General features: G+C 41.5%; 1 protein-coding gene across 1 annotated transcript; it reads right to left on the bottom strand.

The window, feature by feature from the left end:
• Positions 1-755: 755 nt before the first annotated feature.
• snx33 (sorting nexin 33) lies at positions 756-18,948 on the bottom strand. Its single transcript, XM_046394071.1, has 2 exons — positions 16,567-18,948; positions 756-4,128 (listed from the first exon to the last, which is right to left on the bottom strand). The coding sequence occupies exons 1-2, from the start codon at positions 17,996-17,998 to the stop codon at positions 3,875-3,877; spliced, it is 1,686 nt and encodes a 561-aa protein (XP_046250027.1). The 5' UTR covers positions 17,999-18,948; the 3' UTR covers positions 756-3,874.
• Between the last annotated feature and the right edge of the window lie 307 nt (positions 18,949-19,255).

The following is a 19,255-nucleotide window of genomic DNA, read 5'->3' as shown; positions in this document are numbered from 1 at the left end:
ATCAAAATATCTCTTGGTTAAGTAACTGTTTCTTGGAGGGTTTTCCTCCAGCACAGCTAAAGAAGAATTCTCAAAAGTTTACATAACTTTAAACAAGAACAAATAGGGAAGTAGAGTCTACAGCCATGCTAAAGGGTTTATGAGCTAAATGCTAATGCAGACTTCTACTAATTATTCCTTTTCAGGTAAGCAAGTAAACATTTTTGACCTGATGTGTTCACAAAAGTTGTTAAAATTCAGAATCTTCACAGAAATCCATCTCGCAACGTCCAGGTACTTCACTCCAACCGTCCAGCTCTGTGGTGGCACTGAAGGAACAGTCACGATCCTCAGCAGGCTTGTGTTGGGACGTTTCAGTCTGGACCCGCCGGCCACAGCATCTCAATGGCTAAACACAATAAAATGTGCTTTCTTGTCAAAACAAACAGATCCCAGATCAGCAGATTGTGTCGGTAACAGACCAAACTGTTTGTATGTGTCACCCGGCTCAGAAACATCCTGACGCGCTGACTATGAACAGTAAAAATGCACTTTGACTGAAAACAAAAGCTCGTAGGAGACGGTGGGTGCCTGCTTCAGTGTTGTCCTCTGTGTTTCCTGGGCTCACTGAATAAATAAGACGCTCACATGTTCGAAGTACAGTTTAGAGACTAGAAACTCACAACGCTTCTTTAGTATCAAATGGCACTTCAAATGATGATTACTGATTGATATTCCAGTTATAAAAATACACCAAAAAAGAGAAAAACACAGTAGACAATCACCATCATTGCTTTTATTAAGATTTTTAGGTCCCCTTCCCTTAAATCAAGTGACAAATAAGTGACTGAAAATCACCATCTTTTGTTTCAGAGACTGAAACTAAAGCATGTTCCTGCAACTCACACGTCCATGTTAAGAGACAGTCACTGGTGTGAAATTTCTGGCATTTTAACTCATCATGCAGCTTTGGAACATGAGAGGAAAGCGTAATTACCAAACCTGATTGGGACTGCAAGCAACTTCTTTGAACAGTTTTTCATTTTTGCGTCTGTCTTTCTCTTGCCCAAAGTCTGTCTTTGCCCTTGGTGTCCTTTTATAATTTCTCTGTGGAATGTTTCTTTACTTTTTCCAAAAGGTCTCTTCACATTTTCCTGCGAGAAGAACAGATTCGATTACAAAACCAGAGAGCACATTTGACTACAACCAAACAGAGCAACAAAGGAAGCCCAGTAGAGAACGTCTGACTTCTTTGGTCTTGGAGAAACTGCAACGAGTGCAAATATTGACAGAGATGGAAAAAAATGTAAGTACGAAAAGCAAAAGTTTGATCAAAAGATTAAAAAAAAACATAAACACCACTGAATGCAAACAGCAAAGAGTTAAAGGCCGCAGATGTGGGCTGAACAGTACCAGTAACTGAGACAACACTCATATCTGAGTCATGTACACACACACGCACACACACACACACACACACACACACAGGGACCTTTTGTTTACTGAGAAACCTGCACTCTGAATCAGCACTTGTTTGTTATCGGAGAACCATAATAAGGCTCTGAATGTCACAAACACCAGGCAGAGACAACTCAAAAACATTTTTCCTTTCACTTTTCATCCACACGAACACGAACACGCTGCTTACACATCAAACCCTCCTCCATCAATGTAAGAAGAAGAATCCCAACTGACAAATGAACTGCTGGAGGAGAAGCGAGGAAGTGTGTGAAGCTCACTAAAACATGCCCTGCATGTCTTCAGCTCATAATTGCAGCGTGGACTCCACACAAACCTCTAAGGTCAACACGGCGCTGAAGAAGCTCGTGAAACTGCAATTTTTCTCCTGTTGCACAGGATGTGTTACATTACTGCAACGACTGTTATTTTGTGCTCATGCTCACCGACAAAATGAGTTCATTACGCGTGAAAAAGAAAATATAAAAAGTGAATTAAGAGCAGTAAGATATGTGTTTTATAATCATTATTAAAGGAATAGTTTAACATTTTGGAAAATGTGCATATTGGCTTTCTTGCCGTGAGTCAGAAAACTGATACCACCGTCCTGTCTGCAGGAACAGTTTGAGACTCGGGGCAGCAGCTGGTTAGCTTAGCTTAGCTTACAAAGGGAAACAGTTAACCTGGCTCTGTACAAATGTGACAAAATCTGCCTATCAGCACCTCTAAAGCTCACTAAGTAACACATTATGCTTTGTTTGTTTATTACAAAATCCAACTGTGAGAATGACAAGTTGAGGTTTTACAGGTTATGTGCTGGAACAACTCATTAAAGGATGCAGTGTTATAACCTGCATAAAAACACAAATTGATGTTTTTTGGGGTTTTTTTATGATCTTTTTTTAACCTTTGGACAGAGCCCTTTATGATGTGTCTTCATAACTGACAGACAGACATGACGGTGGAAATGAGCTTCTCATCTAACTCATAAGAAGAAAGCAATTAAGCACATATGACAAAATGTCAAACTACTTCTTTAATTCACCATGGGCACAGAATAGAGATAATCTGAGTGATATAATGTGGTTTTGTGCATTCAGTGTTGTTTTAAAATACTTGATATGATACTTCAAATCTTACTTTTTTTGGTCTTACTGTCAATAAAACAAGCTAACACCAACATTTAAATGCCAGTTTGATGTTCTGCCTCACACCACCAGCTAATCCTCTACAACTTTATGACTACTCTTTCATACTTGATAAACCTGCTGCTACATACAAAGACATCATTTTTGTTCTCCACCGTGGGAGAGGCAGTTGATCAGCACAGTAGTTTGACTCACTCACCCACACACAAACACGCCCCTACACACGATGACCCAATAGTACATTAAAACATGTGCAAACTTGGTTTCTAAACACAATTCTTTCCAGAAAATATCCTCTATAAAAACCCATGCTACAGTCGAATGGTCCGTGTAAAAACATTTTCATTCCATCAGAATGCCTCAGATCCTTAAAGGCACTTGCTGCATGAATAAAGTAGGAACATTATATTACTAAACTGAATTGCTGGTATCAGTAAGTCTTCCAAATGGTGCAAAGTGAAGATTTGTGATTTGTGTCAAGACACCAGAGAAACTGACAAGAATTTCGAAGCAGTCAACTCCTGAGCGAGATGATGGTGAACTTTCACTTTCAGTGCACTTGTTTGGCCGGAAATACAATTCTGTCATGGAAAAATCAGGGACTTCACTAATGTCCTAAAATGCTGCATTTAAAAAAAAGACATCTGGAATGTTTATCTGATGTCTGCCTCAGATCAGTCTGCTTCCCAGTTTTGAGCTGAGCTTGGGATTGAGACAGACTTGCTAATCTGATGGGAAACGTAGTGTGACAACATGCCATTAGATTGCCATGTTCCTCGGGTGGAAAGCGACGTCATGGCAGTCTGGGTGGATGTGGTTGCAACTTAAAATGTTCGTGTTTGAAGCCACTCGAATCAGTCCTGGGAGAAGGCAAAGTGCATGATGACGGAGAGAAGGGGACAACATCAAAACAGAACCCGTTTCATGGTGTGTTACACGATACAACCTTCAACTATAGATCCACTATGAATTTGAAACCTATATTCTTATTTTAATGCTACAAACACCTTAAATTATGTAAAATAAACAATATGTTGCGGCATTGCCTATGTGATGTGTATTTCAGAAATAAAAGGTACAGTAGGTTTTGAAAGAAAAAAAACAAAAAAATGTGACTTTGAATCCATCGTATTAAAGACCAACTGTCTTTCCAGTAACTTCTATTTCACATATCCGCAAACCAAACATGACCGTCACGAAACGCCTTAATGAAAGAGTCGAGACTTGGATCTCCTTTTCGTTCTCTCCTGTGTGTTTGGCATCTTGAACTGGGCAGCAGTTCTATGTTGTTACAGACATTCATACATGCGCAGGGTGCGCTCCAGTTGCTGGACAACACGTTGGTAAAAGGCTATCTGCTCCCTGAGGTAGGCCTGCATCATGTCTTTGAAGTCCACCTCTCGCTGCTGATGGAAGTGGCTCATTTCTGCCTGGAGGGCAAACCCAACCGTCCGGCAGCGTTTCCTAATGCCATCCGCCTCATCCTGGTTCATCTTCCCTTCGTCACTCATCCGCTGGCTCTCCTTCACTTTGGCAAAGGCACCTGGGTTGAGACAAAAAGTTGAATAATTTAACAGAAAGTGGAAGCAAAGCAGAACACTACATTCAGTCAAAGGGTCAGTTCACCCAAATGGCAAAAAACAAAAGACAAACATTGATTTTTGTAGTGGAACGTGTTAAAGTGCAAGGTTTTCAGTTTTACTTTCCCTCTTTCTGAGACATCCATCTCCGAGGTTTCTGCCTCTACCAAAACTCAACACAAACATATTTTGTCACTTCTACATGGTGGTGTCTCGCCCTAGACACGCAGACACGTTAGGATTGGAGAGTTTTAGCTCCCTTGAACCAATGCTTCCATCCCAGTTGTTTGTTCTTTTGGAAACATAATGCACTGGTTGTTCTGGATAATCCACAGAAGACGCTGTCAACCACTTTCATACAGGGAACACTTTCTCAGATTTGTGCTGTGCTGTTTAAGTTGTTAAATGTCATTTTTACACTGTGAGAGCCACTAAAATTTCCAGGCACCGCAAACGTATGTGAAACTGAGCAAATGCAACCAAAACTCCCTGAATAAACATATTTTTATATGACCTGCAATGTCACTGTCAACTAAACAGTCACTATTTTCAGACAATGTTAAAACTCAAGTAAGCCCCAAGACACCGAAAACCTGTAAAATGTTCTTCTGATAAAAAGGATAAGAATAAAAACCTTAAAAGAAAAACTGTAATAAAATTTAATACAGCCTTATAAACAGTCTTGGTTTTTTATTGCTCTCTGGGTGGGTCTGGATTACTTGCTATATGTTGTGATATATGGAATAAACTGCTGCAGTAATTTTATGCCAATATCTCAGCAGAAAAGACCAACATCGTAACTTTCTCCCCAGAAAATAACTACTGCAAAGCTGTACACTTTATAGCTAAAGAAGGGAACACACCACACAATTACTTTTTGTTTCACTGCATACCGAACGTCTAGTTTTGGATGATGCGGACAAGTTGCAACCACATCCACCCAGACTGCCATGACGTCGCTTTCCGACTGAGGAACATGGCAATCTAATGGCATGTTGTCACACTACATTTCCCATCAGATTAGCAAGTCTGTCTCAATCCCAAGCTTAGCTCAAACCCGGGAAGCAGACTGATCTGAGGCAGACATCATGCAGATAAACTGACTAGCACAACCAGTGTGGACAAGCTAGTTTTTCTGTCTTGAATGCATCCGCTGCAGTGTGCAGGTTTTATCCATTAACTCTATCTATGAGTTCATGCCGCCCTGGATTTTTGTATGGAATTCCTGGCAGAAGTCTGGGAAAGCATGAACAGCACTTCCAGTCCGTTCCAGCGAGAAGGCGTGCGGACTACAGTCTGTGGCGCTGACCTACATTCATGTATTCTGTTTTCCACATGAGAGGAGAATATGCATCGCCAGATAGCATGTCTGTGGGACATAAAGGAAAGGCACTCGTGGTTGTGTTAATGTGTGTGGAGAATAATGGGGGCATCTGAATTAACATTTTGGTATCAGCTAAAGCAAAATCTGATCACAAAGAGGGCTTTGATGTGATCTTGTGACCCACACTTTTGTCTATCACAAAAAGCAGCTCTACTTGCAACCCATTTGAATCAGCTAATGTAAAATCTCAGCACAGTTCAAATTTGATGTGCTTTTCCTTACAGCTAAATCTGCACTCTGACTATTGTATTAAAACTGAAAAATATGAGAAAAACCGAGACAGAATAAAAGGTAAGGCATCTAAGTTTTCTGCTAAAAGTAAATCCATCTTTCCTGCTGTAGGCTTTCTGCCTTTTCTACCCCGATTAACAAATGCTCTGTGATACAGGACCAGTGGTCTGGAAAGTGACCGTATTTGTTTATCTTGCCCAGCCAGACTGGCTACTGCATGTTTTATGGCCGTGGCAAAAGAGAGAATTGAACTATTTCACATGTGACAGCTTCATGGGCCTGTGCTGGGTAGATATTAGTACTCTGTAGGGGATTAAGAAAGACTGAGAGGAGAAAAGGAATTGGACAACATTGTGGAGGGGAGGGAAAACACAAATCAGGCCTTCTAGCATGGAGGTAAAAAAGACTTGGCAAAGTATGAATCTACGACGGAAAACCATTGGAAACTGAAGGTATATAATCAATTATTCAATCAGAAATTACCAGCAGGATATGAAAATTGTTTCTAATGATACTTAATTTAATCAATGTGGTCTGAACCTGCATAAGGTGCACAAACAAACTTATTAACCAGTTAAAAAATGATGAATACATTTAAGTTAATTGAACTGCAAAAATCTCCTCATTATAGCACAATGAGTGTTTTACTGCAGCCAGCCACAGTGACAGTGTTAGCTCATGTCAGCTACAGGTCTGAGGGTGCTGACAGAAACTCCAGAAAAGAAATGGATTTAACTGCCTCCTGCATATGCAATCCCCTGTTAGAACAAACCCACTTTTAGTCGATCAGTTTATAACGTCTCTCCACAGGGCCTTTTTCTCAGGGAACTGAATTTAGTGCCTGTTAAGACTTTTCAAGACCTGCAGATACCCTGTCCACTAAGTTATACAGTGTGTGTGTGTGTGTGTGAGAGAGAGAGAGAGAGAGAGAGAGAGAGAGAGAGAGAGAGACGACGAGTAAAAGAACGGATGGTCAAGATTAACTCTGACCTCAACCCTCTGGCTGACTGAACTCAGGCATCTGCTAAATTCCCCATTCCCACAAGCCTCCACGGGCACAAGTTCACTGCACGCTGAATTGGGGAAGTGCAGCACTTCTTCTTTACATCTACATCACTCTTCTATTCCTTTGACAAAAACATCAAATCTGAAAATTCTTTAAGATATTGTTTTTCCTTTACAGCATGAGGAGTGTGTGAGTGTGTGTGTGTGCTTGTGTGTTTATGTATCAGCATGTGTGTTTATGCATTAGCTTGGGTGTTTACTAAAGCCAGCATTTTTTTCCCCTTCGACTGCAGATTCTTTTACTATGAGATCCAAACCATTAGTACAAGTGAGTCTAAGTTTAGCTCATTCTCATCCTGGACCATGGCTTCCAGTCACAGCTAATTAAATAATTCTTCCTGTTTAATCATCTGGAGTGGAGCCTCTTTAGTTGAGGCCAGTTTGCATAAATCAGCTGACCTTTGTAACGTGCATAGTTCACCAACACAACATGGACTGATAGGTGGTGTGCTCATATCAACTGCTACACCACAGATTTTTCTTTTATGTGTGACTCAGAGTTTCATCAGAGATTCATCAGAGTAGCCATTAAGCAACAGTCAAAATCATGACAGAAAAAACAAGGTTTATTTTCCTTAAAATGTAATTAGCGTTTCATTTTCTCCGGCAATAATGGTTACATTTCCAAAAGTCAGTAGGAAACTGTTATTTGGGATGAACTTAAATGACCCCAATCAAGATTTGCTCCTTCAAAAGTTTCCCCTTAGACGTTTAGTTCATTACAGCATCGATGTTATAAAAGACATTACTTATTGTTTCACAGTCCTCAGGAGGTGTTTGATTTTGTGAGTGTGTGGGTGGGAGAAGTCAATCAGTCCTGAGCTGAAATGTGAAAGCATAGCCACTAGTATGTAATGACTTCACTGCCACAGTGCAAACCACAAAACACACAACGCCCCCATTTTTCCTTTAAGACTTGGAACTGGGCTAAAGTTCTCTCTTACAAAGTAAAGGGAATAAATATTTGGAAGGTAAAGGCATGATGTTTCAGAATTAAGAGAGTGGGCTATGGTTTGGTTAACCAAGTGAAAGTAACATCCATTAATAACTCATTCTCATCCCAGTTCGTCAGACCTTTTACAAAGCCTTGAAAACACAAAAAACTAAACTAAGATACAGTAATTCTGACCTTGAAACTGCTTTAATCTCCAAATGCTGACAAGAAACCGTGAAACTAACCAAAATGATTTATCAGTACTTTGCGATATAAACAAACCTGTGAATTTGACTTCAAAACAGGAGTATCTAACGTGACTAAGACTGGTGGATGTTATTCACACTGAAGAGACAAGTAAGCAGAACCAATTTTCAGCTGGAGACAAATGAGGCTTGTCACCACAAAACACTGACCATTAGTAAAGGGCTCCGAGTGTGTGAGTGGAGGGGGTGACGTCTGTGTCAAGCACCACAGTCAACTGATGAGATGTTTGTTCCCTGTAAATCTTTCAAAAAAATTCGAAGGAAAATAGCAACTACCAAAAAAGACGAGAATGCAGGACGTAAATGTTTTCCATCTGACTATGTAAGTTAGCTGGTGAGCTAACTTACATAGTTAACACCCTCACAAGTCAAAAACACACTTACACTAGTCAGTCACAACAGCTTTTCGGGCTTCTGTACTGTACCAACAACGAGCTCATGAGATATAAAAGAGGGAAACAAGCTTATCAACGACAGCTAACTAGCTAATTAGAACAAGCTAGCCAACTAACTGTCAGTTAACTGGTGTTAACTATCACCAGCAAGCTTGTTAGAAGAAGAAGAAGAATCAGCTTTATTGACAGTATATATATATTTACATACACACACTGAATTCGTCTTCTGCATTTGGCCCATCCTTAGTTGAACACACACATGCAACACCCGGCAAATTACATGCAGTGAAACACACACAGGAGCAGTGGGCAGCATCAAGCACCCAGGGAGCATATTGGGGGGTTAAGTGCCTTGCTCAAGGGCACATCAGCCGGCTGATGGAGGGGGGGAGCATTTTTCACATTAATCACTCCACCACACCCAGCTTGGTTTCTAATGGGCTAATAAGTTAACAGTAAATTTAAGAGACATTTGTATAGCTGAATCATCGTGTCTCACAACTATCAGTAATCATTCCTCATTTGTGGAGAAGTTTAAACTCTCTCTAAGGAAGGTTAAATAAAAGTAGATGGAGCAGCTGCTAAGCTAAAATAGTTTCCTCCATTTTGGACAATGTGTCTCCGTTCCCTCAAAGGACAGCACTGTCAAAGCCAAAGTTACATTTTTCATATTTATCTCTCCTGCAAGCAAATTAGTGGTTGCTGTGATACCACTGAAAACAAATGATTTTGCAGATAAACTTTTGTCATTTTACATAGAAAGTCCAGTGACATTAAATCTTGATGGAGGACAGGAGAGGAAAAGAGAAACAGAAAGGAAAGACGAATACAGGACAGGAAAGGAACAACATGTGCAGAAGAGCTGAAAACAGAGAAGAAAATGACATTTGAGAAGAGAAGGGAAGAGAAGAGGACTCATATATGCCAGTGCTGAAAGTGGGTCTTAAAAGCCTTGAGGACACACAAACATGAAAAAGCCCACTGCTGAGTAAGCTAACAGTAATGTTTACATGTTTACAGCAGTCGGTCGGATACACGAATAAAAGCAGAGCTGTAATTTATGTCCTGAGCTGGGATGCGTTCAGCCAATTTTAAATGCCTTTGTCTATTTATCTTCATGGCAAGTTTTCACTCTGAAGCAATGGGATGTTGTAACAAATATTTCCCATTCTTTGATTTCTTTACTTCAGGGATGAGGAATGTTCAAAACAGAACCACCCACTCCAGCTTGCACGGGACATTAGTTACCAGAAATGTTTAATCTGTCACCGGACAACTGCTTTTGCACGCTCATTACTACTTTGAGGACGTCCCCTACTTTGTTGACTGAAATGGAAATAAGACATGACGCTTGCAATAGCTGCGAAGCTCAAACTGAAGTTTTTAATTCAAGTCACAAAGATGTTCAACAGATGTTGTTCTTTTCAAATATGTAAGAATCAGACGTAACATTATTATATGTTTCACTTTCACACAGATGGTGTTATAAATCCACACGCGTGTCGGACATGTCTTTATCAAGCTGTATTTGTTTATCATAGGGATGTACTCAGCACTGACCTTGAAGGAAAATGTAATTACCACTAACACTACAATTACCAATGCTAATAGCCCAGTGTTTATCTCCCTACATTCCTCTGCAGTCCCTTGTGAGCTCAGATTTCCTACTTTTGTATGAAAAAAGGGTGTTGTTACAGTGAAATCAAAAGCTGGACTGGATATGAATAAATATATTTGGGATTTCCAGCCGCCATCTGGAGCAAAATCACCAGCTTTATTATGACCTTTGAACACTTCAAATTCAGCCAGGCACAAAGTGTAGACAGTAAAAATAAAATCTGTTATGTCATCACACATCAAGTAAGATAAATGACTGACATCAACATTAACAGTGACATCATAATTCTTTTGTATTGCTTAATATTATTGCTTTAAGCTTTGTGAGACAAGAGCTGTGATGTCCTGAAATCCCTTAAGGTCTTAAAGCTTGTTTAAAGCTTGTTTCTGACATTGTGACATTAAATTGTAAAGATATGTCTGTTCCAGATGTATTATTTGCTCCATGTTTGTTTTGTGATTCTTGTCTACTGAGATGTGTTGCAATGGCTTGAGAGAGGCAGCACAAATATAAAAAAAAAAATAATAACAATAATAAAAATGCAGGATGTTCCTATGATGAAAGACGTTTGGCTGATAAGAATGCTGATTGTCCAATAAATTGTTCCAAGTAAATGAGGATATCCGCCCTCAGCTGACAAATCTCAGCAGTGATAGACGAGCGTTGTCCAGGGTTGTAGCTTTTGATTACTTGTTCACACAACAGCATCATGAGGCAAGAAGAGAAGAATGGAGAATGCACAGCTAACAAAGCTGTCTTCTGAGGGATGCTGTCCGCATGCCAAGCACAAGCATTGTGTTAATGTTATAATGATCACATTGGCAGTGGATGGTGACACGGGAATGGATTTTCACTCCTGACTCATCCCACTGCCATGAAAGAACTTCTACCCTGTCCCAGTAATACAAGCATCCTCAGTGCAGCGATTTTGATTTGATGTTTTCCCCTTACTTTTCTATTATGTCATGTACTGGTCAAGTGGCCACAACTAACTGTTCCTTCATATCAGAATTACGTGTTTGTATGTAAAAAGTGGCCTATTGCTCCTGCTCCAGTTCATGATAAATAAGGAAATTACTTATCCCACAGGAATCCTGTGACCTACATGTCAGCATCTAACTAGCAGACACCCAAAAATCTTCCTGACAGTTACAGCTTCATTCAACCTAACACTTGTAGTAAGACAGAAGCACATGAGACTTTAGCTTTTGGTTACATAAACTGCACTGGATCTTAACAGATGGGGCCAGAAAACCAATAATCTGCAACCTAACTGGTGAATGTGATGCCAAAGGAGCTGATGAAAACATGAACACATAAGATGGAAGTGACTTCTATTTTTCATTTATTCACGACAAGTTCTTTGAGATTCAACTTCCAAAAGATCTTCTCCGGTTAAGGGTCAACAGGGAGTGAAGCCTATCCCAGCATGCACTAAGCTAAAGGCTGAGTCCGACTCTGGACAGGTGGCCAGTCTATCACAAGGCTGAAACGTACAGACAGACAAACACACCCACATCTACAGGTATGTTCAGGTTTTACAGTTAACCCAACCTGCATTTCTCCTGCTGGGAGGCGATAGCGCGACCAGGTATGTCACACTCAGCAGGTATTCGGGCTAAAAATAGCACTGCGTTTAAGCAGCATTTAATTAATTTTTTTGGCAACTTGAGCTAAAAGCAGAAAACACAATATCTTTCATACACCTCCTTATAAAGCAGCAATGGCAAACATGTTAGCAAACACACATCCAGCAGACACAGAGCATGTTTTATCCCCTTTTTTGGTTAAGAAAAATACCCGGTTCTTTGGCTGCTTAATACTCCACTACTTTCACTATTCATTCTCTCTGTTTCGCTGAAGACAGCCTGCCTGCTTCACCCTGAAACAGGGACAATGAGAGCAGTGACAACAAAAGGCCAAGGTCATAAAACCAAAACAATGAGATGAAGGACACTAAAATGCTGAAAGTCCTTGTGGGAATGAAAGCTTACATGAATTTTACCGGCTAAGCACCAAATGACGCTGCATTGTGTCGAGGAAAAAGCTGCCCCTAAAGTTTTTTCCAAGTTCAGTTACACTCATGAGCGGGTTGGAATATAAAAAAATGACATGAGTGCTTTTCAATACAAGCCGACTCCCCTGTTACCTCGTGCCGTTTTCAGGCTACTGTCAACTAGCCACAAAACCTGTGGTTCTGCAAGAGGAGGAGGGAGGTGGTTAAGACCGAGTTCTTGGAGACATCTGTAATCTCCTTCAGTGTGAAACAACAGAGCACTGGGCCAACACAGGCAGGAATGCATGAGGATAGACAGTCCGTGTGTGAAGAAGAGGGCCTAGCCTTTGTCAAGATTTATGAGTAGGCAAACAGGAGACAGAAAACATTTGCTCTCCATAGTCACCACAGTCAGCAAAGGGGACTGAAGCTAACAAAATAACATACAATCAGCGTTCAAAAGGTGCCCTAACTGGGCCACTGCACGCTCCTGAAACTCAAGCTGTGGTTTCACAGATTGAGGCTTGTCTGCCTGCTGACAGTGCCATATTTTCTTTGTGTTGTAACCGGTGCAGGGAATGTTAATCTGTAACATGTTTGTCAAACAATATAAACACACCACGAGCTCCCGGTCAGCACTTAGAAAAATTAAACAAAAACTGTTAACTCTTCAGACAAAACACACAAAAGACGCTCATGTGTACATGCAGGCACGGACCCAGAGCTTGATGCCAGACAACCTGTCATCGGTGGGCCTTTGGCACACACATTTCCTCAGAACTGGCAACCAAATATCTTTTTCTTTGAACTGATACAGCCTGAATGTGTTTTTTTTAATGTGTTGCCATATGGGGGACAACTAACCTCTTGTCCAGATTAAAAGTCTGGCTAGCGTGCTGGAGGCGTCCCAGGGGAACAAGCTCATTCTCAGGCTGAATAATGCTCTGCTCTAGTGTGGCTCACAGAAGGTTTTATTCCACTGTCAGCAATAGCTGAAATGGGAAAGACTTACTAAGGCTTAATATACTTTAGAACAATCTAAATGGCAAAAAAAAGTCGGGATAAAAGGAGAAGAGCTCGAGTGTGGTGCATTTAATTTTGAAAAACACACAGCAGCACATTTGTCATGACTTTGGTTTTATGTCATAACCTTGTGCTTTTAATTGCAATTATTCCAGTGTGGCCTTGCCTCTCATGCTAAACCACAACTTGACAAACTGTTGCTTTACTTTCCACAACATGTCTTTCTGGGGACAGAGGTAATAAAGATCCAATGCTTGTCCAAAGCTAACGCCTCAGATCTCATCTTTCAGATTGAACAGATACACACACACACACACACACACAGCGGGGCAGGTTGGTTTCACTCTATTGTGAACCCTTTTGTGTTTATTCTAAGCTTTAACGAGTTGCAGTATCTCAGATTAGTGCATTAGCTGCTGTCAAGTACAAAACCTGACAACATGATATGACATGCTTCACTCTCACAAATACCTGTCACAATAACATCAGTGTAACCTGACCTCTACAGATTACACATTTAACTCATTCAAAAGACACACTCATTCAGCAAGAGACAGTACAACTAATTTCGCTTGTAGGTGGCAGTGATCACATTCGTTTCCCACACAAGAGCCACACAGGCCGTTTATTCTACAGCAATTCAGTGTCATAACTCATTCATATCAAGATTTCCACCTGTATTCAAATGGGGTCAAGGTCTAAACGTGGGATTTGTTTTGGCAGAGGTTCAAAGTACAGCAGCTTGGACTCCAATCCTTTGGACCGGGCTACATTTACTATCTCCATCACTGAAACCGGGGCATTTCCTCTGACAGACAGTTCTGATATGGGTGCCTTTTGTGGGAAATGGGAGCAAAAAGATGAAAAGAAGGAGACAGATGTGACGAGGATACTGAAACAGAGGCGATGCTTGATTGAGCAACAGCAGAAACCAAAAGAGAATCAGCTCAAAAATCTGTTGAGCAAAAGCCAAAACAGGACAGAGCAAATAGGAGAAAGATATGTAGGGAGAACACCCTGACATTTTTCTGACATTACCCAAAACCTTCTCCTCCCTGGATCCATTTTATCAAGGCCACATGCAGTTTTCTTCCCAGCACCACATCTCAAAGACAGTTAACATTCCTGCAGTTCACATGCTCACTAGATCACAGCTTCCATAGACCTCAGTGAAGGGCAAAGTCAGGCAGGAAAGAAGCAATGAGCAGATGAAGAGAAGGAGGAGGAGGAGGAGGAGGAGCAATGCTGCACCGGAAAAGGTTGACCTCAGTACTGTGTGTTCTGAGTGTTGCCACAGCTGTATCTGCTTCAGCAGAACACAAGTCACATCAAGGGGAGTTATTTGGACCGGCAGGGAAGACTCGGCAGAGGGAAAAGGTCTCTGAAGAAAAGCAAAACCTCCTTCTGCACAGTATTTGTTGTCTCTTGCCTATTAAGTTCTACTGTGAATAAGTGGATTTTGGTACTGTTAACAAAATTGGACTTCTTTTATACCTTAGAGTCTCCACTGGTTACCTGGCAACCTGACAATGACAACAAGATCCAAGGAAGGCTACAAGACCCAAAAATAGTGCAGCACATAATGTGGAAATGTGTTAATCACAATCTATTTTTGCATGGTTTAAACAACATACGCTACATTAACTGATGAGCTTTAGAAGTGCTGTAAAGCAGATAAAGCAGATATTGTTACCTTTGAAAAATCAAGGTTAGCTGTTCACCAGGAGTGTGTTTTATTGCTTTATCCCCGATTTCCTCCAGTGATCAATATAGTATTCTGATTCTGATGCTGATAAAGGGTCAGTTGGCCTAAATTACAGAGAAATACATACGTTGCTACTTACTGTAAGCATTTAAAAATTACATTCCATGGCCAGAGATGTCAAAACTTCGGCAAGATCCGACACCACCAGATTTCAATAATGATATTCACTGTTAGTGATTTGGGTGGACTGACCCTTTAATATTATTCAGATGGCTTTTGCTTTTATCATTTATTTCTAGGCGGAGAGACTAAATGTAACTAGCTTGGCTGTATCACAAATGACCTCTGTGATTACAATCACAAGCTGTTTGAAGGAGATAATAACCTTTCCTTCCTCCTGCACTAACTCCAATCAACTGATAGGGTTATTTGTTTGAGATCTGACACAGGCTGCTGAGTGCCTTGTGCCAAAAATCTAAAAAGGGTTGAGTGCAGACGTGAGCAGGGCTAATATTTCACCACTGGGTTTGTGAAAATCAGCCATCACAGACCCGAAAGAATATTCAAATGAAGAATATTACCATTACAGGACACTGGTAAGCCAGTAGCAGTGGTGATACATCAGTTTTTGACAAATATAAGCAGTAAATCTCTCAGCTGCTTCAAGCATCCGTTGTCCCTGTGGACAGTTATGCTGTCATTCACAGATGCTTCAGGCAAACACTCTGACCTAATATTCATTCCAGACTGACGCATAAAACATACAAACACTGTGTTTCCTTCTTGGGTTCAGATGGAGTATGTCTTCACATGGGAGGGGAGATGCTGGAGGCAAAACTTGACCTAATCCGTCATCCATAACAAAATAAATGCCACAGACTGAGAAACAAAGTGCGATCTCTTTGTTCACGGGCCATCAGTTTGTTCCAACCAGCAAACGCCTTGTCTATTATTCTAAAGTGTTACTGAAGATTTCACAACAGCTTCCCAGTGTAACTGCTGCTGACAACCTGACAGAGTTTCATTGGTCCAAATGGATTTCGACTTGCATCACAGTGGGTGGAGAGGTATTAATGAGGAGGTGGAAGACACCAGGGAGCCTTTTCCTTTGAAGACACGTTACTGAAACAAATGTTTCATAGAAGGACTGATAAATGAGATAAATATACTTAAAAATCCAGAAAATATATTGCATATCTAAGGTCTGGTATAAGAGATCCCTGCTCCTGGTAATATCACAACACGTCTCTATGTTATTTGGAATGTTTTATATGGAAACGCTGGAATACTAGCATTATTAAAGAGTAGTGTGCCCACTTATAGCATTTATTTTTTATTCTATTTGTAGATTTTATTAATTTATTTAACTATTCAATTTCTTTTATCTATTTTAATATATGTGACTCACGTTTTTTTTCTGTAATGTGTTAAAAACTTTGAAAAGCCAAACCTCAACGCAACAGAAATAATGAAAACAAAGATGCTATAACCTTAAAGAGCCTTCTCCCTTTGACATGTTGGTATGTGGTCCAGTGGCTGAAAAACGTCATCATTGTGTAATTCGAAAGATGGAGCCGTCTTTGAACATTTATTTAAAATATGAATGAAGCTGCAGGAATTAAAAATTGGATGGGAGGCTGAGGATAAAGCCAAACATGTGTGGCTGTAATCATCATTAACATTCTTCTCTACTCACATTTGTAATTTCCCTTTAATGGAGTTTGCATGTGTAAGAACATCAGAGAAACCTCACACACATTCACACCACTCATGGGTGATTTTACCTTTCTGTAGATGAATAATGTCGGGGAAGTTGGCGAGCAGGCCCTGGTAGAGTGACAGCTTGTCCAGCATATGGAAGAGGTCATACTTAGGTTGCTCTGCAAACATCTCTCCAATGTTCTCATAGGTGCGGCCTGTATGGGAGATGGCGTTGTTTAAGGTCTCTGAGCTGTGGGGAGGGTCCAGCATGAATGCCTGACTAATGGACTGGAAGGAGTTTCCCAGCCGCTGGAACTCCTTCCTGAACCCACCCAGGTGCTTACGCACCAGCTCCGAGGCGACATGTGTGAGCTGCATCACACTGTCATCCATTTTCTTAGCAAAAGCCTTGAAGGAGTCAATGCGCTCCTCAACATCCTGAAGGTCCTGGTGCTCGTTAGGGATCTGGAGGGTCAGCATGAAATGGGCACCCACCATCTCGTCCTTCTCCGCCCGCCTCTTGCCCAGTTTCCACTGCTTGTCATCAGCACACATCAGAAAGTGCTCGAAGCCTTCATACTGGGAGAGGACGGGGTGACTGGTCATGTGGTTCATCCACAGTATTAGTCGCCTCTTGCGCTTCTCAATGAAGTCTTCCTCAAATCGCCCCGTGGCCTGCTTCTCAGGCAGGTGAGGCACGGAGATCACAGTGAACTTGTGCAGTAAGCGGTTGTACAGCCAGTCAAAGTGTTTGTAGCGTCTGTAGACAGGATGCCCAGTGTGGCTCGGCGTGACCCGGTACGAAATGTACGTCTTGATGCCCTTGAACTTTGTCTGTTTTGTGGGGTCTTCAATGGAGCAGGTGAAAGGCTGTGGGCTCTCCTTCCATCGAGGCCCCAAGGGACCCATCTCGATGGTGTAAGACTCGGCTATCTTTGCCATCATTGGTACATCACCCAGCACAAACGCTTCAACCCCTGAGCGGACAAAGCTGGAAAATCTGTTCAAGTTCCTGCCCACCATACTGCCTTTCCTGGAGCTGGAGATGCTGTCCTGTCTCTCCATGTGGGGCTTGGGCCGGTAGTGCACATTGGGGTTGTTGGACAGTGGGCTCTGATGAGCATGTCCATTGGCCCCAGGGCTCCTCGTGTGGTCAGCATCGTCCACCACTGTCGATCTGTCGTCCCAGTCATCCCAGTCGTCGTCGTCATCGTCATAGTAACTCTGCTGCGAATGCAGAGTGGTGTTTGGGGTCGAGGGGAAATAGGAGGAGTCGTTTCCTAAAGATCCTGCAGGGCTTATGGAGCAGTCAGTCACGTTGGAGTTTGAGCGAGTACGAATAATTTCCACATAGGACGCAGGGAAGAGACCCCTCTCCCCTCGGCTGTTCTCCCCCTGAAACCAGCCATCCACTGAGTTTTCATCAAAGATAATCACTTCCTCATTCTCCTGGATGCTGATCTCTTCTTTGTTTTCGCTTAGAAAAGTGTAGAGTGCTTTGGCTTTCACTGACATCTTGATACTCCAGTGGGTCCTAAAGCAACAGATTCTACATGCACATAGTGCCTAGATTATGTTGATGCTACTGTCTTGGTGCATGCTGTGCTGAAACATCTGATACTAGCTCACTGTAATATTTAAACTCATCTCAAATGACATGGCAGCTGTGGGATCAGGTGTGCAACAGCACAGCGTGTAAATTTAATGATATGACACTTGGTAAACAAAGGAGCAGCCAACAGCTGCCTTTAACTATTACTTCCCTCTGCCCCAAAACGTCTAAAATATGCCTGCTGAGCCCACCAGCATCCTCAGCCCATTGAAACTATCACTCTATTGTCTTATTGTCTATTCTGTCTTGAAGTCTAACAATAACTTTAGGTCATAAGAGGCTCTATAACACATTAACTCCCGCATAACACACTCTCTACCTCCTTCCTCCTTCCATCACAAACACAACAGGTTCAAATAACAAATCTGGTTTCACCAAAGATCTCCTCCAAAAGCGCCGACTGCGGTTTTAATCCTCACAAACGGGACTTCGACCATCGCCTTGTTCACGTATCGGACACTTGATTCTCATTATCTCACAAAATTATACTCGGTGAAAATACTTCCCAGACAAACTGGCGTGACGTGAAGAAAAACAGAGAGATGAGTAATGGTATCCCTGTGCAGTTTGAGCCGAGTCCGCATTCCCTCAGACTGAAACTTGCTGCGTTGTCCTTGTAAACAGGTTCCTGAGCATCTTCAGTCGAGCCTTTCCACGTAACAAGAAAAGCAGAAGCAGCATCCAAACAGTCTCCTTCAACGGGATATCAACACACACAGCCACTCGGTGTTATTTCTTTGGGTTTATTCCTGTGCGCGCTGCAACAAAGTAACTCTTTCCATGACGTGAGGCTCGGACAATTGAAGGCAAGTTCGCCTCTTTTCTTTTTTTTTCCATTAGATCCTTTATGTTCTTTGAAAGAGGAGAACCTGGCTCAACGTCGCCCCCAACAGGAGAAGAAGAATAAAACCTGAAACACAAATTACAACATCCAGCGGACACTCTGTGTAATCAGGCTGTAAATGATGACGAAGTTTAAAGAAAATCACGATTATTATTATTACCATCATCATCACTGTTATTAGGCTAAATAGTAATATTAGCACTGCTGGAATGTAACTAAGTACATATACTCATACCTTTCCTCTACTACATTTCAGAGGGAAATATTGTACTTTTTACTCCGCAACATTTAGTTTAGGTTAAAATGAGGCTACAAT

Source organism: Scatophagus argus, chromosome 7 (genome assembly GCF_020382885.2).
Source record: "Scatophagus argus isolate fScaArg1 chromosome 7, fScaArg1.pri, whole genome shotgun sequence".
In the NCBI taxonomy this organism is placed as follows: Eukaryota; Metazoa; Chordata; class Actinopteri; family Scatophagidae; genus Scatophagus; species Scatophagus argus.
Note: the sequence above shows the minus strand (reverse complement) of the source record. Positions and strands in the feature narration are given on the sequence as shown.

Coding starts and splice junctions, on each gene's coding strand:
- snx33 (XM_046394071.1), bottom strand. CDS start 17,998: ATGTCAGTGAAAGCCAAAGCACTCTACACTTTTCTAAGCGAAAACAAA. Junction 4,129..16,566: donor CATTATTCATCTACAGAAAG/GTAAAATCACCC, acceptor GTCTCAACCCAG/GTGCCTTTGCCAAAGTGAAG.